Source organism: Oryx dammah, unplaced genomic scaffold, assembly GCF_014754425.2.
Source record: "Oryx dammah isolate SB20612 unplaced genomic scaffold, SCBI_Odam_1.1 HiC_scaffold_4, whole genome shotgun sequence".
Taxonomy (NCBI): Eukaryota; Metazoa; Chordata; class Mammalia; order Artiodactyla; family Bovidae; genus Oryx; species Oryx dammah.
In genome coordinates, this window is record NW_024070188.1 from 27,945,117 (window position 1) to 27,969,278 (window position 24,162).

Below are 24,162 nucleotides of genomic sequence, written 5' to 3' on the forward strand. Positions count from 1 at the left end.
ACGTTTACTTTGTTGCATTCTGTTTACTCAAACTTGGTATAGAACCTGAGCCGAAATGTTCCTGAGGCGGATCTGAGGGTGACCGCAGCAGTAAGCAGAGGGAAACAAGGGGATAGGGATGGTGCTTGGGTGAGACAAGAGACAAAGAAATGGCAGATCAGGCTAGAGACCCAGCTCCTGAAGCAAGGACGCTGCTAAGATCCCAGGACAAGGACTTGGTTCCTCAGGACCACAAGAATCTCCACGCGTACACCAGCCACTACTAAGGGTACTTTCAACAGGGACAGGGGCCTGACGAGACCACCTGCTGAGCTTCACTGGCCCACCATGCCTCCTCAGAAAAGCCTCCACCACACTAAACCGGACTTGTAGCTAAGGGCCAGAGCAGGCCCCAGGCCCGCTCAGCAAGGTGAGAGGATGCCTATAGCAATGGGGCCCTGATATTTCTCAAGTACACCCATCCAAGGTGTGGCCTGTGCTCCATGCATCCATCTGACCCTCAGGGATGCAGCCTGTAGTTTTTATTAGGTTTTTTAAAGGTCAGGAAAAGTGCTTCAGAAACTACCAATTATTAAATCATTACAGTGCAATGAAAAACTTTTAAATTAGCTTAGTCTTGTCCAGCTTTCATCTTCAGCAAGTGAACATCACTGACATGTATACTTATGCTCTCTGCAGTAAGTAGAGTCATATTAGTCACTAACTCCAGATAATTCATTCTTCTAGACCATGTTGCTTACAGAGGTCTACTTCAACTACTCTTCGAGTTGAGTGACAGAGTGTGACAGCTGTTATGAATGTACTGTGTGTCCAGGAGTGAGGAGGGTGTGGCGGAGTTCTGAATGACTCAGTTGACTTCCAGTAGGACAGTGATACACAGTCATACCAGTGCTTCTGCAGTTAAGAAATGCTATATATTTCTATATTCTACATATTCTACAGCAGATCTTACTAATTTGAAGTAGAGAGTGAAAAATAATCAGTTCAGTGGATTCTGCAAAACAAATACCCTCCTTAAAAAAAGACCTGAAGACTAGTAATCATTTATATTACATTTTACATAAGCCAAACTTACATAAGTGGGATCATGTTCATTTGAAATAATTATGAATTATTAATACATGTATTAATACTAGGTTGAGGGGGTATTTAAATGGGTGTTTAATCCTTAGGTTTTTGAGGATTTGGGGGTGAGGAATTCTTTAGAGAATATGATAACTATTAATCTTCTCTGCAAACACACACAGACACATTTTTATGTACGTGATTTTATGGATACCTTTTGGTAGATCTCCACCTTTTAGCTAGATCTTCCTAATAAAAGTCTATAACACTCTGAATTGGTACCTTTACGTCACTGCTTCCTTTTTCCTCCTCAGTCACCACTCCCACAGTGCCACATCCACCCCCTCCGCCCACCCCAAGCTAAACTGAATACAAAGTCCTCAACTGTCAATATCCCAAGTTCATTTTGTAAGAAGGTACTTGATCTTGAGAATTTGTTAATGCAGGAATGCAGAAATGCATTTGAACTTCAGTTTGCAGTTTATATTTGGGCAGTGAAAATATGTGTAAGTATCATAAACTTTTATCATTCAGGGGCCCAAGAGTCTCAGGCAGGAAGTAGGGTTTTTAACTCTAAATACAAGTTGTTTCAGAATCTGACCTAAATGCTACTATTCCAAATGGAATTCACTTCCTTCTGTATGGTTGACTACTTTCAATTTTAAAAGTTATATTAGATATAAGTTATTATAATACATTTGCATTTGTCCTTAATTTCTCTTGAAAATATCTTACCTTAAATATATGGAAAGATCTTCTTCTGAGAGGCCATCTGAGAGGTTGATTCCATACACCTCTTTCATAGGCTGGACTACATTCTGGGGTCAAAAAATAAGGGAATCAGGAAGAGTTCTTAGACATCTAGCACATTAATAATTTCTAAAAATGAAAACGACCCTGTGAATTTTCCCATAAAAACCATCACAATGTTTCAACGTATTCATTAAATTTCTAAGTTAATGATTTTTTAAAAACTGTATTTCATTTTCACTAAAATAGTTTATTTTAGATAAAAAACTAGTTGGTAATTACTAATTGCTTTTGTATAATGCAAGAGTTGGCAAACATTTTCTGTGCAGGGTCAGGCAGTAAATACTTCAGGTTCTTTGCGTCACATTATCTCTGGCACAGCAGCGTAATTCTGCTGTTACAGGGTGAAAGCAACCATAGATAACATATAAACAAATTGGTATGGCTGGTTGTAAATTAAACTTTACTTAGAAAAAATGGCAGCAAGCTGCTTTGACCAATAGGCTGCACTTTGCCAATGCCCAGAATAACAGATTTAGTTCCCATATCATTACATTTTATTTGCCATGTCTACCTCAAATGACTTCTGGCTCTTTCTAGAAATCCAGTTCCCCTAAAGCTAAATTTGATTTTTCTATTGTTCACTTGCCTTTTGTTTTCCCTTAATGTACTATCCATATCAAATTCAACAGGATGAAATTCCCACTGGGATTAGGCAGAGATGGTGAGGCCCAGGTGCAAACCCTGCATTCCCGTAATGTGCTAAGCAAGGGAACAAATGGATCTCAAGTGGATGGGTTGCTCAAAGAGGGATTCACTAAGAATTCTGAAGTGACAAGAAATTTACTATTACACGTGGAAGCAAAAATACCGATTTCAGAAACCATTTTCAGTAATATCTTTGCCAAATGTATTCGTCTCTGCAGCACCTCCAACACCGCGCATGAGAATGGTGCAGGGAAGTGACGCGACTCTTCCTCGCTCTCAGCCTTTCAGCTGAAAGCGGGATTCTGGAGCTGCTTGTCCAGAGCCTCACTGGACAGCAGCCTCTCCTGGGTCCCTCACCTCTGTCACTTTGGCACTGTCGCCCAGGTCGGTCATCTTCACTGGAGTGGAGCGCTGCGACACGGAGCCCTCCTCCTCTCGGTCGGTCCCGGAGTCGTCTTCCGAGCTGCTGGACACAGCCTCCTCGCTGGGCGGCGGCGGGGCACTGGCGGCTGTTTTCCGCTGTAACACAGCTTCTTCTCTGTTGCTCTTATTTCTTTAAAAAGATGAATACGGATGTGAAGCATCTGTAAACTGAACCCTCAGTGCTCATCGTGTATCACCCTGTCCCAAAGCCTTAGTCCTGGAGACGTGGTAAGCAAATGACTGTGAGAAGCTAGCGTCTGGATTCAAGTTGTGCTGAAGGGAAAAGTTTAATATTTTATCATGTACATGTCCTGACCTTCTATGAATTTAAGCTTTGCTATGAATTCAGAAAATAAGCAAGTATGTACTTGCAGTGTGCAGAAAAGCCTTTCTACCACTTGGCTACTGTGCCTTCCCTTTTGGTAACTGAAATCAGGATTTTCAAAATTTATAGTACAATAGAAGACTGTCATGTTTGAGATATTAGTGAAATTACCTATAACTTGTAGAAGCATCAAGAAAGGGTCGATAGCCAAATCCATGTGTATTTCTGGCCTTCCTATGAATTTTTATCAATCACAGTGGCAGCTGATTACTTGTACCAAAGTAATGAGCAACTGATGAACATAAACTACGATTTTAAACTGTTTTAAAACAATTTAAGTAGTAAATAACTATGTTTGCTGACGATGTCTTCTAATAATAGAGAGTGGATGAGGGGAAACAGAAAAAAGTATACATTATTTGCTTTTATTTCAGTGCCAAATTTGAGAGTAGTCAGAATACTGTTTTTTTCTTAATTAAAAAAATGTATGGTAATATTTTTGGATTTTATGAAAAATATTTAATATATTTAATATTCTTACTTGAAAAAATTCTCTGCAAGGGACTTGAAATATAATATTCTACATTTTCTAGAAAAGAGATATGTAATACTATCTAACCATGAATTAGATATTAGAGAAAATAAATTCATTTCTGACTTTATGAAACTAAAAATTAAAGTTGATACATTTCAGAACTATACACTAATATAAATGGTCATTTATGTATTTGTCCCAGGAACTCTTTAAATCCTAAATGTCCTGAGGATGTTCCTTCTTTTAAATTCCTCATAACACCTGGTCCAAGACACATATTTAAGCCACATTAAGTAGTGTATCTGGGAAATAGTAATATCAGTATATATCTCATTGTATAAATCACACATGTAGTTAGAATCCAATTAAGACCCTGTACACACTCCCAAATACAATTAGGACTCAGAATCCACAGTCTGGCCAGGGCCTAGGAGAATTCTCATCACTGGGATCACTCAGGTCAACGGCAATATCAGAGATACACACAGTAGGACACGTTTCATTCCAGTCTCAAAGCATAAAGATTTACACATGGTTTGTTCTCTTCCTCATACTACTGTATACAATAAAATAACAGTCGTTGCCCACACAATGTTAAAGTAACACACAGAAAATCTATTAAGTCCTCTGTCTGAGCATTTGCTTTAATGTTTCCTCTGGGTACCAGCAAAAATAAACACAACGAGTATACATTTTTACCTAAGTCTTTTATGTTGTGGGAAACAGAGGATGTGGAGTTATTAAATGACATACATAACATCTGCTACCCAACTTTATGCCATCTATGAAATATCTAAGTAAAATGTACTGTGTTGCTGAAATTCCCATAAATTCTACTTTCAGTGTCAAACATGTTTTAATAATCCCAGTGCTATAAATAAGCTGTCTGTATAGATGCAGTGGGCTTCCCAGGTGGTGCTAGTGGTAAAGAACCCACCTGCCAATGCAGGAGACATAAGAGGCGCAGGTTCTATCCCTGGGTCAGAAAGATTCCCTCGAGGAGGAAATGGCAACCCACTCCAGTACTTGTGCCTGGAGAATCCCACAGGTGGAGGAGCCTGGCGGTCTACAGTCCATGGGACCACAAAGAGTCAGACACGACTGAAGTGACTTAGCACGCCCGTGGATGTACTGTATGTACTGTGCTGTGAACTATATGACTTGAAGTTATTAGTTTTGGGTGAAAGTTATATTGCAAGTGCTATATTATTTTATGTGTATCTTTAAAATTTTATTCTACATGTAAATCTTACCCCAATACTGATTTTCCGGTTTCATCTGGCTTACGTACAGTAAACGGACTTGGATCAATACCAACGGTCTTAGGCATGAAGTCACTGAAGAAAGGGGAAAAAATTCCATGTAAATTACTGTCCATCCAGATGGTATCAGCTTCCCTCTCTATTCACATTCTTATCCTGTTCCTTCTTAGCCTTCAGAGGTATATATATTCTAAGTGAAATACTCAAGGGAGTTTAGGTGATCTGGGCCATAAGACCCCATGAATTAATGGCACTCAGTAACTTCAGTGTTAGCAGTCTTCACTGTGAATTTTCTCTGATTAAGAGGCCCAACGATTTTGAATTCAAGATTTTTTTTCTGGAGCAGAATTGCTATCTGAATTACTATTAAGATTCATCTCTGGTTGTATATCATGATGCATTTTCAAGTAAAATTAAACTCATAAAACTGAGGGCAAGACACTAAGATGCTCGGTTTTATGGACAATGTTTTTATTACACTATAGCACCTAAGGAGGCAGACACAATTATCAAAAACACGGTGGTATGAATTGAAGTATCAACATCTGTCTCATTAGTCTGGAGTTAATTCATTATAACACTGGAACACTTTAAATAGAAACTGTTAATTTACCACTTACTGTGATAAGCTGAAGCTACTTCCTCATGATACAGGGGCTACCTTACTATTACTGCTGAAGCCAGACGAAACTCCTTAATAGATGCCAAAGAAGCAATGGTTACATGATTTATGCAGATAAGACTCATAACTTCTGGCAAGGATACTGCTCCAAGCATGTGACTCAATATTACATTTTTTGAAGGAAAAGAAAGTAATATTGAATCTGATTAAAAATGCCTACTTAACAGTTTGAAAATGTTCCATTCAAATGTAAGTGGTTTAATTTTTCTTTTTGAACTACTCAGTTGATCCTCATGATTTATGGATGACATATTTGAGAATTTGCTACTCACTAAAATTTATGTATAACCCAAAGGAAAATGACGATAACCTCACAGTTAAAACTGCTAAACTTTAGCAAGTATAACTGAAAATCAAGCAAGTAAAAATTCCAAACTTTCTATCTGAAACCAAAGCAAAATGTAGAGTGACTTCTAGGAAACAAACCATGAAATATGTTTCACCATGTACTATATTAAGTTTAGGCACACATATATCACATTTGAAGAAAATGTGAAACACAAAAAGTAAATACAAAAATGCAAACTTTAGTATAAATCATAACGGTCAAAAACTGATTTTCTGAGCCTAATTTTCTTAATCTAGACCCATCATTTTCCTAAAAGGCCCCATTAAAGTCCAAAAGAGACAGAAAAATGAAGTATGTTCAAAGGTGACAGGCCAGGATGGAGAGCTGTCCAACAATAGAAGGACTGCCTCCTGAGTAATGGGCTCCCAACTGCAGAAGGAATTTCAGAGGTTGGACAACCACCTGCAGCAGGCATGCCGAAGAGTAAACGAAGACATAGCTAAACAAACTAGGAAAACCACAGTTCCCCAGTGCTTCCAGTCTCAGAGAATTCACAACATACCGTGCTGAACTCGTCATAGCCAAGCAAAAGGTGTCATCAAAGCTACTCAGCTCGTACGGTCGAAAGAACTCATTGTGGATGTCAATCTCCTCTTCATATTTGTGAAATTTCTTCACTACTAACTTCTTCAAGTTCGCAGCACAGATAACTAAGAGAGATACTGCCTGTTACTCTTAAGAGTCTTCAGGTTACGTCTCATAAACATTTTCGTCATGTCAACTGTGCTCACAGGGAGTGCACTGAACGAGGCTCGGGTCGTGCCTCTAGCACTTACACACTTGGAACTGAAACCAGACGCGTGCACAGAATATGCACGGCAGAGCTGAGCAAGACCATCGCTAAGGAGGCGGAGGCTACTGGAAGCTGGGGCGGGAGTGAGGAATTACTGAAGAAATCAAATCATTCAATTCTTTACATTCCTTTTTTCTCTTAAATAAACACCCTCTGCCCTAGAGATAAAAATTATGCAGCTGTTTTATTAAATTTTCTGTTATATTTCAAATCCTCTTTATTATGGGCAACATTAGGTTGTTGAATTCCTATCTTTTTTCCCAGAACAACTGAATCTTCTTCAGTTCACTTCAGTTGCTCAGTCGTGTCCGACTCTTTGCGATCCCATGAGTCACAGCACGCGAGGCCTCCCTGTCCATCACCAACTCCCGGAGTTCACTCAGACTCACATCTATCGAGCCGGTGATGCCATCCAGCCATCTCATCCTCTGTCATCCCCTTCTCCTCCTGCCCCCAATCCCTCCCAGCATCAGAGTCTTTTCCAATGAGTCAACTCTTCCCATGAAGTGGCCAAAGTACTGGAGTTTCAGCTTTAGCATCATTCCTTCCGAAGAAATCCCAGGCCTGATCTTTAGAATGGACTGGTTGGATCTCCTTGCAGTCCAAGGGACTCTCAAGTGTCTTCTCCAACACCACAGTTCAAAAGCATCAATTCTTCAGCGCTCAGCTCTCTTCACAGTCCAACTCTCACATTCATACATGACCACAGGAAAAACCATAGACTTGTCTAGACAGACATTTGTTGGCAAAGTAATGTCTCTGCTTTTAAATATGCTATCTAGGTTGGTCATAACTTTCCTTTCAAGGAGTAAGTGTCTTTTAATTTCATGACTGCAGTCACCATCTGCAGTGATTTTGGAGCCCCCAAAATAAAGTCTGACACTGTTTCCACTGTTTCCCCATCTATTTCCCATGAAGTGATGGGACCAGATGCCATGATCTTCATTTTCTGAATGTTGAGCTTTAAGCCAACTTTTTCACTCTCCACTTCCACTTTCATCAAGACGATTTTTAGTTCCTCTTCACTTTCTGCCATAAGGGTGGTGTCATCTGCATATCTGAGGTTATTGATATTTCTCCTGGCAATCTTGATTCCAGCTTGTGATTCTTCCAGCCCAGCATTTCTCAAGATGTACACTGCATATAAGTTAAATAAGCAGGGTGACAATATACAGCCTTGACGTAGTCCTTTTCCTATTTGGAACCAGTCTGTTGTTCCATGTCCAGTTCTAACTGTTGCTTCCTGACCTGCATACAGGTTTCTCAAGAGGCAGATCAGGTGGTCTGGTATTCCCATCTCTCTCAGAATTTTCCACAGTTTATTGTGATCCACACAGTCAAAGGCTTTGGCATAGTCAATAAAGCAGAAATAGATGTTTTTCTGGAACTCTCTTGCTTTTTCCATGATCCAGCAGTTGTTGGCAATTTGATCTCTGGTTCCTCTGCCTTTTCTAAAACCAGTGTGAACATCTGGAAGTTCACGGTTCACGTATTGATGAAGCCTGGCTTGGAGAATTTTGAGCATTACTTTACTAGCATGTGAGATGAGTGCAATTGTGCAGTAGTTTGAGCATTCTTTGGCATTGCCTTTCTTTGGGATTGGAATGAAAACAGACCTTTTCCAGTCCTGTGGCCACTGCTGAGTTTTCCAAATTTGCTGGCATATTGAGTGCAGCACTTTCACAGCATCATCTTTCAGGATTTGAAATAGCTCCACTGGAATTCCATCACCTCCACTAGCTTTGTTCGTAGTGATGCTTTCTAAGGCCCACTTGACTTCACATTCCAGGATGTCTGGCTCTAGGTGAGTGAGCACATCATCGTGATTATCTGGGTCATGAACATCTTTTTTGTATAGTTCTTCTGTGTATTCTTGCCACTTCTTCTTAATATCTTGTGCTTCTGTTAGGTCCATACCATTTTTTTCCTTTATTGAGCCCATCTTTGCATGAAATGTTCCCTTGGTATCTCTAATTTTCTTGAAGAGATCTCTAGTCTTTCCCATTCTGCTGTTTTTCTCTATTTCTTTGCATTGATCAATGAGGAAGCCTTTCTTATCTCTTCTTGCTATTCTTTGGAACTCTGCATTCAGATGCTTGTATCTTTCCTTTTCTCCTTTGCTTTTCATTTCTCTTCTTTTCACAGCTATTTGTAAGGCCTCTTCAGACACCCATTTGCTTTTTTGCATTTCTTTCCCATGGGGATGGTCTTGATCCCTGTCTCCTGTACAATGTCATGAACCTCCGTCCATAGTTCATCAGGCACTCTATCTATCAGATCTAGTCCTTTATATCTATTTCTCACTTCTACTGTGTAATCATAAGGGATTTGATTTAGGTCATACCTGAATGGTCTAGTGGTTTTCCCTACTTTCTTGAATTTAAGTCTGAATTTGGCAATAAGGAGTTCACGATCTGAGCCACAGTCAGCTCCCGGTCTTGTTTTGCTGACTGTATAGAGCTTCTCCATCTTTGGCTGCAAAGAATATAATCAATCTGATTTCGGTGTTGACCATCTGGTGATGTCCATGTGTAGAGTCTTCTCTTGTGTTGTTGGAAGACAGTGTTTGCTATGACCAGTGCATTTTCCTGGCAAAACTCTATTAGTCTTTGCCCGGCTTCATTCTGTATTCCAAGGCCAAATTTGCCTGTTAATCCAGGTGTTTCCTGACTTCCTCTTTTGCATTGCAGTCCCCTATAATGAAAAGGACATCTTTTTTGGGTGTTAGTTCTAAAAGGTCTTGTAGGTCTTCATAGAACCGTTCAATTTCAGCTTCTTCAGCATTACTGGTTGGGGCATAGACTTGGATTACCATGCAGTATGATTTATGATTTTGCCCAGAATTTCAAGGTTAACAAATGCTTTTTAAAAGCTAATTAATAATTTGTGAAGAACTCATTTGCAATCTTCTTACTTTATGGCCTCCACCATACCATCCAAAAACAGGGTGGTCAAATGTGATTAGATGGAATCTTCAACTGGAGTGTTCCAGACTGGCAATAGATCATTGCATCCTTTCACAATTGAGAAAACTGGCTTGTCCATGGTTGGAAGAATCAATAACAGAATCAAGAATAAACTCTATTTCAAACTGATCAATTATTTAAACTTGGAAACATTGTTCTAATATGTTAAAATACATCTGAAGGTATTCTTTGAATGTAAAAACTTTCCTGCCTTTCTAACAGATTAATATATAATTTAATCTTCAGTGACTAAAATATAGTTTTATACATTTATCTGTACCTTTTTTCACTGCTTAGATATAGGGAGAGTTTTTATTTCTCCTTGTGAATGGGTCCTCACTTCCTCCTCATTCCCCCTAAATATGTAGGAATATATTAACTACTAATTTTAAATGATGAAATAATATATCCACTAAACATCTGAGTGACATACCTGATAACTGGTAAGACACAATACAAGGTATTGGCCTATTTAGACAAAATAAGTATAATACAATCTCTACCCTTTAAAAAAAGCTAAGATGTCATAATCTCCTATCTATTATAACAGCAACATAACACTGAATAGTCATTCATTTCTTTCTAATAAAATGTTATATGAAATGAATGCTTCAAGATCATTTAATAATAATTTCCAAATAGGTTGACATAAAAACTAAAGGAGAAACAGCGTACCTACCTTCATCATAAGGCAGTGGTAAATGTTTTATCACCTCTGGTGTCCACCAGTAAGTGTAACTATTTAAAAAAAAAAAAAGGATTAAAATGGGCCAAATGTAAATGTTGGTTTTCTACAATTCACTAGATAAAATGTGTTAGCTAGACAAACGAACTATGGTGGGGGGTGGTTAGTACTGGGATAACAGGAAAGGCTCCTAAAGTTTTGCTGGAGACTGAAGTTATGCTTTAGAGCAGTGCTTCTCAAAGGCAGCATACACATGGATCACTTGAAAATCCTGTTAAAAGGCAGATTCTGATTCAGTAGGTGGGGCCTGAGATTCTGCATTTAAGACAAGCTCCTGGTGATATCAAAGGGGCTGGTCCTCAGACTACTTTTTGAATAGCAAGGCTTTAAAGCAAGGGGAAAAAAACAAAAAACAAAAAAACAGAAAAGGGATAAGTCTGCTGCTTACAAAGAATTCATTCAGACTTTCACCATTTATTAAGCACTTATTGTGTGTCAAACACTATTCTATGCTTTAGAAATGCCATGTTGAAAATAAAGAGAAAGTAGAGCTACAGTATTGTTCCTATCTTCACCAGCACAGTTTCATGCTGGAAAGAGAAATACGCAAGATAAGAGGGAACTATGCACAGCCCAAGAGGCAGAAGGAGACAGCACAGCATCTCTGGGAGCACTCAGGTGTCCTGGTAGAGCTGTGCTCAATACTCTTTTTAAAGAGCAGAACTGACACTGGAAATGGGCAAATGCAGTCTTGATGTTCAAAAGCGAGAGGGTGAAAGACTCCAAAAACTATGCAGCAATGAGTGTAATGTCAATGCAGGGAAGATAGCAAATCAAGTATTTACTAGAGATGGGAGTAACCTAAGATGACCAGTGACTTCTATGAATCCACATCTATTCATAAAAATAAGCCACACCAGGCTAAGAGGGTGTAAGACTCTGATGCTGGGAGGGACTGGGGGCAGGAGGAGAAGGGGACGACAGAGGATGAGATGGCTGGATGGCATCACTGACTTGATGGACGTGAGTCTGAGTGAACTCTGGGAGTTGGTGATGGACAGGGAGGCCTGGTGTGCTATGATTCATGGGGTCGCAAAGAGTCTGACATGACTGAGTGACTAAACTGAACTGAACTGATGTGTGTTAGAGTGGAGAAGGCGACGGCACCCCACTCCGGTACTCTTGCCTGGAAAATTCCATGGACGGAGGAGCCTGGTAGGCTGCAGTCCATAGGGTTGCGAAGAGTCGGACACAACTGAGCGACTTCACTTTCTCTTTTCACTTTCATGCACTGGAGAAGGAAATGGCAACCCACTCCAGTGTTCTTGCCTGGAGAATCCCAGGGATGGAGGAGCCTGGTGGGCTGCCGTCTATGGGGTCGCACAGAGTCGGACACGACTGAAGCGACTTAGCAGCAGCAGCAGCAGCATGTGTGTTAGAGAGAGAAAGAACTCACCCACGAGCAAGCACAGGCATAAATTCTAATGAAGACAGATAGAATTGGCAGAGGAGGAAAGCAGAGAAGGTATCAGTGCACATATAAATAAATTACTAAAAAACGGTTACTTAGGAAAAAGAAGAAAACATTATAAAGAACATGTTTTAACTCAGAATGCACCGTGTGAAGAAAAAGAATTAAGAGCAAATTAAGAGATCAGGCCATAAATTTTTTAAAAATATTACTAAACTGTATCCTTATGCAAAATAAAGCTTAACAATACTTTTCAAAAAAGCTAGAGTCATCAAGACAGTATTGTCCTGGCACAAAAATGGAAATATAGACCAATGGAACAAGATAAAAAGCCCAGAAATAAACCCACACACCTATGGGCACCTTATCTTGGACAATAGAGGCAAACAATGGGAAAGAGACAGTCTTTTCAATAAATGGTGCTAGGAGAACCGGATAACTATGTTAAAAGAATGAAATTAGAACACTTCCTAATACCATACACAAAGATAAACTCAAAATGGATTAAAGACCTAAATGTAAGACCAGAAATTATAAAACTCTTAGAGGAGAACATAGGCAGAACACTGTATAACATAAATAACAGCAAGATCCTCTATGACCCACTTCCCAGAGTAATGGAAATAAAAATAAACAGGTGGGACCTAATTTAATTTAAAAGCTTTTGCACTGCAAAGGAAACTATAAACAAGGTGAAAAGACAACCTTCAGAATGTAAGAAAATAACAGCAACTGAAACAATTGACAAATGATTAATTTCCAAAATATACAAACAGCTCATAAAATTCAATACCAGAAAAACAGCCCAATCAAAAAGTGGGCAACTATGGAAGATGGTATGGAGATTCCTTAAAAAACTAGGAATAAAACCACCACGTGACCCAGCAATCCCACTACTGGGCATATACCTTGAGGAAATCAAAATCGAAAAAGATACAAATACCCCAGTGTTCACTGCAGCACACTCACGATAGCTAGAACATGGAAGCAACCTACATGTCCATTGACAGATGAATGGATAAAGGAGCTGTGGTACATATATACAATGGGTTACTCAGCTATAAAAAGGAATGCATTTGAGTCAGTTCTAATCAGGTGGGTGAACCTAGAGTCTATGATACATAGTGAAGTAAGTCAGAAAGAGAAGATAAATATTGTAACCCACTCCAGTACTCTTGCCTGGAAAATCCCATGGACGGAGGAGCCTGGTGGGCTGCAGTCCATGGGGTCGCAAAGAGTCGGACATGACTGAGCGACTTCACTTTCACTTTTCACTTTCATGCATTGGAGAAGGAAATGGCAACCCACTCCAGTGTTTTTGCTGGAGAATCCCAGGGATGGGGGAGCCTGGTGGGCTGCCATCTATGGGGTCTCACAGAGTCGGACATGACTGAAGCGACTTAGCAGCAGCAGCAGCAATGCATATACATGGAATCTAGAAAGATGGTACTGATGAGTTTATTTGCAGGTCAGCAATGGAGAAACAGACATAGGAAACAAACTTAAGGACATGGCTTGGCAGGGAGGAAGAAGAGCATGAGATGTATGGAGACAGTAACATGGAAATTTACATTACCACACGTAAAATAGATAGTCAGTTTTGCTGTATGACTCAGGTAACTCAAATAGGACTCAGTATCAGCCTAGAGGGGTGGAATGGGGAGAGAATGGGAGGGAGGTTCAAGAAGGAGGGGACATAGGTATACCTATTGCTGATTCATGTTGATATTTGGCAGAAAACAGCAAAATTCTGTAAAGCAATTTTCTTCAATTAAAAAATAAATTTTTTAAAAAAGTGGGCAAAAGACTTAAACAGACATTTCTCCAAAGAAGATACACAGATGACTAATGTGCTAAGTCACTTCAGTTGTGTCCAACTCTTTGTGACCCTATGGACTGTAGGCTGCCAGGCTCACCTGTCCATGTGATTCTCTAGGCAAGAATACTGAAGTGCGTTGTCACGCCCTTCCCCAGGGAATCTTCCTGACCCAGGGATTGAACCCATGTCTCTTAGATGACTAATATACACATGAAAAGATGCTCAACATTGCTCATTATTCAGTTCAGTTCAGTCGCTCAGTCGTGTCTGACTCTTTGCGACCCCATGAATCGCAGACGCCAGGCCTCCCTGTCCATCACCAACTCCCGGAGTTCACTCAGACTCACGTCCATCGAGTCAGTGATGCCATCCAGCCATCTCATCCTCTGTTGTCCCCTTCTTAATGCAAATCAAACTGCAATTAGATATCACCTCACACCAGTCAGAATGGCCATCATAAAAAATCCACAAACAATAAATACTGGAGAGGGTGTGAAGAAAAGGGAACCCTCTTGTACTGTTGGTGGGAATGGAGACTTATACAACCACTATGGAAGACAGTACAGAGCTTCCTTTAAAAATGAGAAAAAAAACTACTATATGACCCAGCATACTATACAGTCCCCACTACTAGGCATATACCCTGAGGAACCCAAAACTGAAAAAGACACACGTACCCCAAATGTTCACTGCAGCACTATTTACAATAGCTAGGACATGGAAGCAACCTAGATGTCCATCAACAGAAGAATGGATAAGGAATTTGTGGTACACAGATATAGTGGAATGTTAGCCATAAAAAGGAATGCATTCAGTCATTTCTAATGAAGTGGATGAAGCTAGAGTATTATACAGAGTCAAGTAAGTTAGAAAAACAAATATTGTATATTAACACCTATGTATGGAGGATGGTACTAGGAAGATGGTACTGATGAACCTACTTGCAGAGCAGCCATGGAGATGCAGACATAGAAGAAAAGCTTTATGGACATGGGCTGTGGGGAGGAAGGAGAGGGTGGGATGAATGGAAAGAGTAGCATGGAAACATATTCACTATTACCATTTGTAAAACAGATGACCAATAGGAATTTGCTATATGATCCAGGGAGCTCAAAGTGGGACTCTGTGGCAACCTAGAGGGGTGGGAAGGGGTGGGAGGTTTGAGGAGGGTTCAAGAGGGAGGAGACATATGTATACCTATGGCTGATTCATGTTGATGTATGGCACAAATCAACACAATATTGTAAAGAAGTTATCCTTCAATTAAAAGTAAATAATTTTTTTTTAAGTCCAACTCTTCTAAGTGGGTCTCAGAAGGAAAGAAGCCCAAAGAAATACCTGCTCTGGGGAAGCTGGGCTGAGATGGATGGAGGAGGAGAGCATCTGAGAGGATTGAGCACAGGACGGGGAGGCATCACCTCCCCAACCAGCACAATCACCCAGGGGAAGAGCCCCTGCGCCGGGACAGAAATCTGCTTCCGGACCAGGTATCAGAGGACAGGCGATGGCAGGTGGGTGCCACTTCCGCCTCTGCATAAACACCTAGTAAGTCAGCTTCTTTTCTCTTTTTCACTCTCCAGTATTAAGCGTGCTCAATTCCACTGGCTCACATAGAAAGGTCAGGAAGATTTTAAAAGACTCTTTAACTCCACTAGTAAACTTGGGAGCTCTCTGAAATAACATATATGGATCTGAGCAAAGCAACTGATATATGTGAACAAGACAGAGACATGTGGGCAGGATGACAGGACAGTCAAGTGTTGACAGCATGGTTAGTTACAGCTGTTGAAATGATTCCAACCAAAAATCACATAACAGTGTCAAGGTAGAGGGAGCTGTTGGGTGGCACCCACAGGGCTCTGCTATCTACCTTATTCTGTTTAAGGACTCTTACTCACCCTATTTCAACAATGACTTACATTAGGATCAAGACAGCCAACTGATTAATTCTGAAGAAGCTACAAAGCCAGAGGAAATAGCTAATAAATAGGATACGTGTTTACTTTTTTTTTCTGGAAGCAGGCAAAGCATACACAGGCAAGACAAGATGGCAGAGATAAGGCATGGCAATCAGTTTAGTTCAGTTCAATCGCTCAGTCATGTCAGACTCTTTGCAACCCCATGAATTGCAGCACGCCAGGCCTCCCTGTCCATCACCATCTCCCGGAGTTCCCTCAAACTCACATCCATCGAGTCGGTGATGCCATCCAGCCATCTCATCCTCTGTCATCCCCTTCTCCTCCTGCCCCCAATCCCTCCCAGCATCAGAGTCTTTTCCAATGAGTCAACTCTTTGCATGAAGTGGCCAAAGTATTGGAGTTTCAGCTTTAGCATCATTCCTTCCAAAGAAATCCCAGGGCTGATCTCCTTTAGAATGAACTGGTTGGATCTCCTTGCAGTCCAAGGGACTCTCAAGAGTCTTCTCCAACACCACAGTTCAAAAGCATCAATTCTTTGGCACTCAGCTTTCTTCACAGTCCAACTCTCACATCCATACATGACCACGGGAAAAACCATAGCCTTGACTAGACAGACCTTTGTTGGCAAAGTAATGTCTCTGCTTTTGAATATGCTATCTAGGTTGGTCATAACTTTTCTTCCAAGGAGTAAGCGTCTTTTCATTTCATGGCTGCAATCACCATCTGCAGTGATTTTGGAGCCCCCCAAAATAAAGTCTGACACTGTTTCCACTGTTTCCCCATCTATTTCCCATGAAGTGATGGGACCAGATGCTATGATCTTAGTTTTCTGAATGTTGAGCTTTAAGCCAACTTTTTCACTCTCCTCTTTCACTTTCATCAAGAGGCTCTTTCGTTCCTCTTCACTTTCTGCCATAAGGTGATAGGGCATGTTAAAAAGACTTGGGAGTTCCAGTGGATAGGAAGCCCAGAGAATTAACATTACAACAGCATTGCTGCTAACAGTCAATGTAACTTTGTACCTCATGATTAAAAAAAAAAAAACAACAGATTACCCAGGACAAGGGGAATGATGGTACCAATGGTCCCACAACACTTGGCACAAATTAGACCAAAATCAGACTACTATTGGACCCAGGTTTGAATTTCACAGTTTAAAAAGAGCACTGACATAAACTGGAATACAGAAGAAAGCCTCCAGAAAACCTGGAGAAGAAGAGACTTTGAGAATGTGTGAACCTGTCTTCAAATATTTAAAAGACCATCAAGTGAATGAGAAAACTGTGTTCTTAAGGTCTCAGGGGGTTAAACTAAGATTAATAGGTAAAGTTACAGACAAACGGATCTCAGCATGATATGAGAAAAAATGATGTGAGTGAACTGTCCGAAAACGACTACCTCTCAACCTGACAGGTGCTGGTTGACAAACCAACGGCAGTCAAGCACAGTACAGCTGAGCCCCACCTGGGAAGACACAGAGGGAACTCATATATCAGACAGAAGATAGTGCCAGGAAATCTCCCAACTCTGAGTCAAAGAGACAATTAATGTATAATGCCTAAAAATACCCTGGTGACTTTATTAACACTGATTCAAAAATGGCATCTGAGATGATATATGACATACTAACCTATTTCAGACTTCCCTGGTGGCTCAGATGGTAAAGCATCTGACTACAATGCAGGGGCCCCAGGTTTGATCCCTGGGTTGGGAAGATCCTCTGGAGAAGGAAATGGCAACCCACTCCGGTACTATTCAGAACAAAGCTTCAATCAGCAGTTTTGAACAGATTCATAAACATGGGATTTTGAGCCACAAAATTAGTTATCTCGAGAGAATTGGTTTGGATGAATTCCAAGCAAAGTTAGTTTATCCCCTCTTCCCTTATCATTTTATAAAAATACTGTTTCAGAATAAATCATTGGTAAACAGTGTAAAATACAGATGGTCACAAAGTTTGGAAACACAGACAAATACATAATAAAGTGTTCACTAATAGTACGTTATAAAATAGATCTTAATCATCTGAATAACTACGATAGTATGGTCACTCACCTAGAGCCAGACATCACAGCATATGAAGTCAAGTGGGCCTTAGGAAGCATTACTATGGACAAAGATAGTAGAGGTGATGGAATTCCAGCTGAGTTATATCAAATCCTAAAAGATGATGCTGTGAAAGTGCTGCACTCAACATGCCAGCAAATATGGAAAACTAAGCAATGGTCACAAGACTGGAAAAGGTCAGTTTTCATTCTAATCTCAAAGTAGGGCAATGCCAGAGAATGTTCAAATTACTGTATAATTGCACTCATTTCACATGGTAGCAAGGTAATGTTCAAATCCTTCAAGCGAGGCTTCAGTAGTACGTGAACCAAGAACTTCCAGATGTACAAGCTGGATTTAGAAAAGGCTGAGGAACCAGAGATCTAATTGCCAACATCTGTGGGATCATAGAAAAAGCAAGAGAATTCCAGAAAAACACTACTTCTGCTTTGATTGTGTGGATGACAACAAATTGTGGAAAATTCTTAAAGAAGTGGGAAAACCAAACCACCTTACCTACCTCCTGAGAAACCTGTGTGCAGGTCAAGAGGCAACAGTTAGAATGGGATGTGGAACAATGAACTGGTTCAAAATTGGGAAAGGAGTTCATCAAGGCTGTATATTGTCACACTGCTCATTTAACTTGCATACAGAGTTCACCATGTGAAATGCTGGAGTGGATGAATCACAAGCTGCAATCAAGATTTCTGGGAGAAATATCAACAACCTCAGATATGCAGATGATACCACCCTAATGGCAGAAAGTGAAGAGGGACTCAAGAGCCTCTTGATGAAGGTGAAAGAGGAGAGTGAAAAGGCTAGCTTAAAACTCAACATTCAAAAAACTAAGATCATGGCATCTGGTCCCATCCCATCACTTCATGGCAAATAGATGGGGAGAAAATGGAAATAGTGGCAGAGTTCATTTTCCTGAGCTCCAAAATCACTGCAAACAGTGACTGCAGCCATGAAATTAAAAGATGCTCGCTCCTTGGAAGAAAGCTATGACAAACCTAGTCAGCGTATTAAAAAGCAGAGACATCACTTTGCCAACTAAAGTCTGTATTGTCAAAGCTATGTTTTTCTTTTTTTCCAGTAGTCATGTACAGATGTGAGAACTGGACCATAAAGAAGGCTGAGCACCGAAGAATTGATGCTTTTGAACTGTGGTGCTGGAGAAGGTTCTTGAGAGTCCCTTGAACAGCCAAGAGATTAAAGCAGCCAATCCTAAAGGCATTCAACCCTGAATATTCATTGGAAGGACTGACACTGAAGCTCCAATACCTTGGCTACCTGATGCAAAGAGCCGACTCATTGGAAAAGACCCTGATTCTGGGAAAGATTGAGGGCAGGAAAAGAAGGGACAACAGAGAATGAGATGGTTGGATGGCATCACTGACTCAACAGACATGAATTTGAGTAAACTCTGGGAGATAGTGAAGGGCAAGAAGCCTGGCGGGCTGCAGTCCATGGGATCACAAAGAGCTGCACACAATTTAGGGAATGAACAACAAAAAAAAAGTGATAAAATAATATTATCTAAGTTTCCAGAATTAATGGTCATTCTATATGATTTTTAACAAATATTACAACTAAGAAATGTAGTCGTTTTAAAGAAAATAACAATACTAATATCTGTTGGACTACTATGTGCTAAGGATTTATATGATCTCATCTGATTCTCAGAAAAACCTACAGGTCAGACACTATCACTATCTCTATTTTACTGATGTGGAAACTGAGAATTGGACTGATTATATGTCTTGCTTCCGGTCAGACAGGTATTAACTGCAGGCAGTCCCTCCAGAGCTTGGCTGCTTCCAGACTGTGTGGATCATGTGTCAGACCCAATAGGAAGTACTTCCCATTCATATTTTATTTAATCCTTAAAGTGACCTGTGAGGTGTGTGTAGTCATTTCCTTTCTATAGTTGGGAAAACAAGATTTCCAGAGGTTTAGAAACACATCTAAGGTCACACACCTGCAGAAAATCCAACTCAGCTCTACCCTAGCGTCCATGCTCCAGTCTGGTTATTGCCTCTGGCTAATTCTTCTGAGAATCAGCGTAAGGATTTAACCGTCATCAAAATAACTAGTATCGGGTGACTAGAAAGGCCAAAATAAAGTACTGAAATTTATCCTAGTCTTATTAGTATCAGTTGTTGATGCCAAAAGTCAATATTTGGAATTTTCACATTCTAGAGAAAAAACAAGGAGACCAAGTCAACTGTGAGAGCCACAGTACCTACTTTGATAAAAGTTTATTCTCAGTGGGAGGTGTTTAGTTCATTCACTTACTGTGCTGTCTAATCAGCTGCATAACCTCAGTCAAGACACATTTTCTCTGCAACTTAGTTTCCTTTTTTTTAATTTTAAAAATGAGAATGTAACATCAGCTTCCTTTTATTTCCACAAATAAGCACCAACACTGCCTGCCTCAGTTATGTAACTCTAGGTTTAACTTATGCTTGTAATTTACTAGCTAATTTCAGCAACAGAAAATCGAGTTTTGCTTGTTCCCTGAGTTGTATCTTAATAGCTTCAATACTTTAAGATAATATAAAGTTTCAGAAAATCAACCATATTTACCCATAGTCAATTGCATCAACAAAGCTAAATATAGGTATTTACACTTATCTCTCATCAAATAAACATAATTAGCTCCAGACTTCTTGTCAGCAAAAATTCATGGCAATCATTTATTAATATAGTGGAAAAGTCAGCACTACTTCATTTATAGGGAAAGTAAGGTCAAGCATTAAGCTGGTTATTCCAAGAAAATGTACTTAAAGGAATAAAACTGAGAAACATATAAACTCTGACATTTTCTTAATATTTGAATTGTTCCTGAAGTAATAGAGAATTTGGTAACATCTGTAACATTAGCACTTGCTAATTCACCAGTTATTTGTGGTCTGTCCACACAATTTGCACAGACCGGCAATGAACCCTATAGTATTTGTGAGGCACTGTTGAACAAAATGAGGGCTAGATAACATGGATGCTGTGAGAGGAGAGCCTTAGGAGCAGACTTGACATCACAGGGCTCTGAGCAGAAGGGACCAGGCTCAAGTCTCATATGTGAAAAATGTTGCCCATTATTACAACATGACTCTTCAATTAACAATGCTAAAGAGTCCTCTCATTAAGCCCTTACAATGACTCTGTAATGTGTGTCCTGTCATTTACATTGTGCAGGGGAGGGAAATGAGACTTAGAGGGGTTAAATAACTAGCCCAAGGTCACACGGCTGCAGAGACACCAACTCAAGTCCCCTGACCCTGCGGCCTGTGCTACACAGGGAGTCTTATCCAATCCTCAGGAAATAGTTCATTTATTTGGGGACTGCTGCTGCTGCTAAGTCGCTTCAGTCATGTCCAACTCTGTGCGACCCCATAGACAGCAGCTCACCAGGCTCCCCCATCCCTGGGATTCTCCAGGCAAGAACACTGCAGTGGGTTGCCATTTCCTTCTCCAATGCATGAGAGTGAAAAGTGAAAGTGAAGTCACTCAGTCATGTCTGACTCTTCCCGACCCCATGGACTGCAGCCTTCCAGGCTCCTCCGTCCATGGGATTCTCCGGGCCAAGAACACTGGAGTGGGGTGCCGTCGCCTTCTCCGTATTTGGGGATTACTGCTACCAATTTAACTGTCATCATAATAGCCCATACAGTGAATGACTCAAGAAGGCCCAGACTGAGCAACTGGGCTGGTGGGAGTGGCACCTGCCACGAGCACCTTGGCTCTAGATTCCTGTCCTCCCCAGTGTCACCAAGAGTTCCCTGTGCTTCCTGGAGGAAAGAACATTGGAATTCCAAAGCGAGGCTGCCTAGACACCACACTTAAAAACCAAAGATGATTCCTTACATGTTAAGAGTTCTTTATCACCCCACATTTGCAGGAAGCACTCAAAAGTTATGTTACTGGTTTGCTCCAGTGGAGCTTCAACTTAACAGTTCAATGATAAAGCTCTGAAACTTTGTATCTTATGAAAAGACAAAACAACTGCATTTGTTAATGACAATTTCCCAGTGTTGAAGCTGAAACTCCAATACTTTGGCCACCTGATGCAAAGAGCATTTGAAAAGACCCTGATGCTAGGAAAGATTGAGGGCACAAGGAAAAGGGCACGATGGAGGATGAGATGGTTGGATGGCATCAGCGACTCAGTGGACATGAGTTTGGGTGGTCCTCCAGGACGGGGAGGCCTGGCATGCTGCAGCTCATGGGGTCGCAAAGAGTCTGACACAACTGAGCCTAACGACTGAACTGAACTATCAGGACATCAACAATACTAAATTCCTCCTGGCAAACATGTAGCAAGGCTGACTACTTTAGCCTATATAATCATTTCTCAAAAAGAAAGTTCTCTCATATTCAAAATAACATCAAAGCTGAGTTTAACATAGTAGACCAGGAAGAAAAATACCTTCTTCTTGTTGGTAAAAGTCTCATGGTATTTTTATGATGCAAATAAAAATCTGTAGGGAGTTCCCAGAGATGAGGTTTCCCTTCAGTGGGATGGAAAACTCCAAGGAAGAGATTAATGGAATCTTGTCTGTCAGCATCTAAAAAGCAAACACACATAATTCAGGAACTCTATTACTCACATAAACAACCCAGGGGAATGCTTTCTTAGGAGGATTAAGGGTACATCTGGAATGTCACAGAACACACCTCTGAAAATAATAGCATTTATGCTGTAAAAGTCATACACAACATCTAAAACACCCACCAAGATTTTGAAAATTAAAATCTTATTTCAAAATGTTTCCTTTTTACTCTATACATCTCATAACATAGAGGATAGTGAACGTAAACTGCTTCTTGAATTTTGAGACATTCTTAAAAAGTCTTTAAGAACTGCCCTAGTTACCTTAGTGATTGTATTTTTAGAATAAAAACATTCTCACCATTTGTTAGTTTACCTGAAACAAAGAACATCTTCACTTTATGGCAAAGACAGAAGAGAAGTCAGACAAATAAAGTGGCCTGATTCCTACCCATATTGTTGCACATCCTTGAACAAGTCAGTTTCCAAGCTTCTGCTTTTAATCCATGAAAAGATACTCTATTTCTTTAGGAGAGACAACGTTTCCAACATTTTGTTTCCCCTACAGCTGTGTTTGATAATGAAGGCAGAGTGTGCACACGGAAAACAGCATCACTAACCATTCAACCTCTCCAAAATTACCTTTTCAAAACAGACTAGAAACTAACCAAACTGACCACACACACACACACACACATGCTGTCTCTCCTCTTTTTCTCAAATGTATTTTGGTAAAAACGATAAGCACTGAAGTGGTCTCATGAGCCGTCCTTCCCGTCCTGCACAGCCCCCTCCCAAGCATCCTTCATTCTTTCCATTCTGGTCTCTGAGCCCTTGCATATTCAAGTTAGGGGCAGACATCCACAATATAAATAATAATCTCTTTCTGAAATTGAGCACAGAACCAAAAAGCCAATAGAAATGACTGCTTTTGAAACAGGATAACATCATCATAAAATCAATTTTCTTCCAACAGCTATAGTGAACACAGAAAAATCTGAAATTAGCAACACTGTTCTCCTTGGGCTATTTGGTCATTTTGGCAGAAGCAATAAATGAAATCTGGTACATTAAACATGGGTTCTAGTTATATATTTTGACAGAAAGCATTCCATTAAAACAGTGCTCACCTTTTATGCTACAAGTAATATTTGAAAGGGATGTGTTTATATGATGAGTATACTTGGAGCCTTTTTTCTATTTGTTGAGAGAAAACATCAAGTATTAAATGATGCATACATTACCACTCCAATTTGCACCCTCTTAACACAATATGAAAGTAAACAACTGCTTTTATAGTAATTATATTCTTTATGATTCTTCAGTAGCCTTAATGGCACTTAATAATTCACACTATGCAGTACCTCAAAATATCTTAATTCTATCTAAAGAAGCTTTCCATTTTTCAGCCACGTTTTCAAGGAGTTTCTTTTATCCCTAATTAAACCTAATAGTAATTCCTTTAATTTTTAGCCAAGCATGATAAAATGTAAGATTGAGAAACCTAACCAAATAACAGATATGCCTTCAAAGGATCATAATGGAGACTTCTTGAATGTACTGCTGTTACTTTAGCTTACAATGTATCTATGGTATTTACTGTCACCTACTAAGCTTGGAATCTAAGGCCAGCCCTAATGAGCCTCGGAATCTTTTCCTGGTTACTTTTGACTGCAGATGAGGTTTTCGCCCTCTGGAAGACAGCAGTACTTTGGACCAAGACAAAAGCTTAAAATAGGTAGGTTCTCTGCAGTTGCAGATAACAAGAGGGCAAAATAACTACCTACTTTTATATTCAAGTGTGCTTTAAAG

The 24,162-nt window shown here is 40.1% G+C and overlaps 1 protein-coding gene across 1 annotated transcript in view; it reads right to left on the reverse strand.

Annotated features, from left to right (window-relative positions):
• The window catches only part of FIG4 (FIG4 phosphoinositide 5-phosphatase), a 187,941-nt gene that overhangs the window by 59,931 nt on the left and 103,848 nt on the right, over window positions 1–24,162 (reverse strand). Inside the window, exons 16-21 of the mRNA XM_040238513.1 lie at window positions 22,228–22,366; window positions 10,538–10,596; window positions 6,602–6,749; window positions 5,060–5,143; window positions 2,881–3,076; window positions 1,801–1,883 (exon numbers count right to left, since the gene is read on the reverse strand). Coding sequence (XP_040094447.1) covers window positions 1,801–1,883; window positions 2,881–3,076; window positions 5,060–5,143; window positions 6,602–6,749; window positions 10,538–10,596; window positions 22,228–22,366 — 709 coding nt within the window. The remainder of the gene's footprint in view (window positions 1–1,800; window positions 1,884–2,880; window positions 3,077–5,059; window positions 5,144–6,601; window positions 6,750–10,537; window positions 10,597–22,227; window positions 22,367–24,162) is intronic.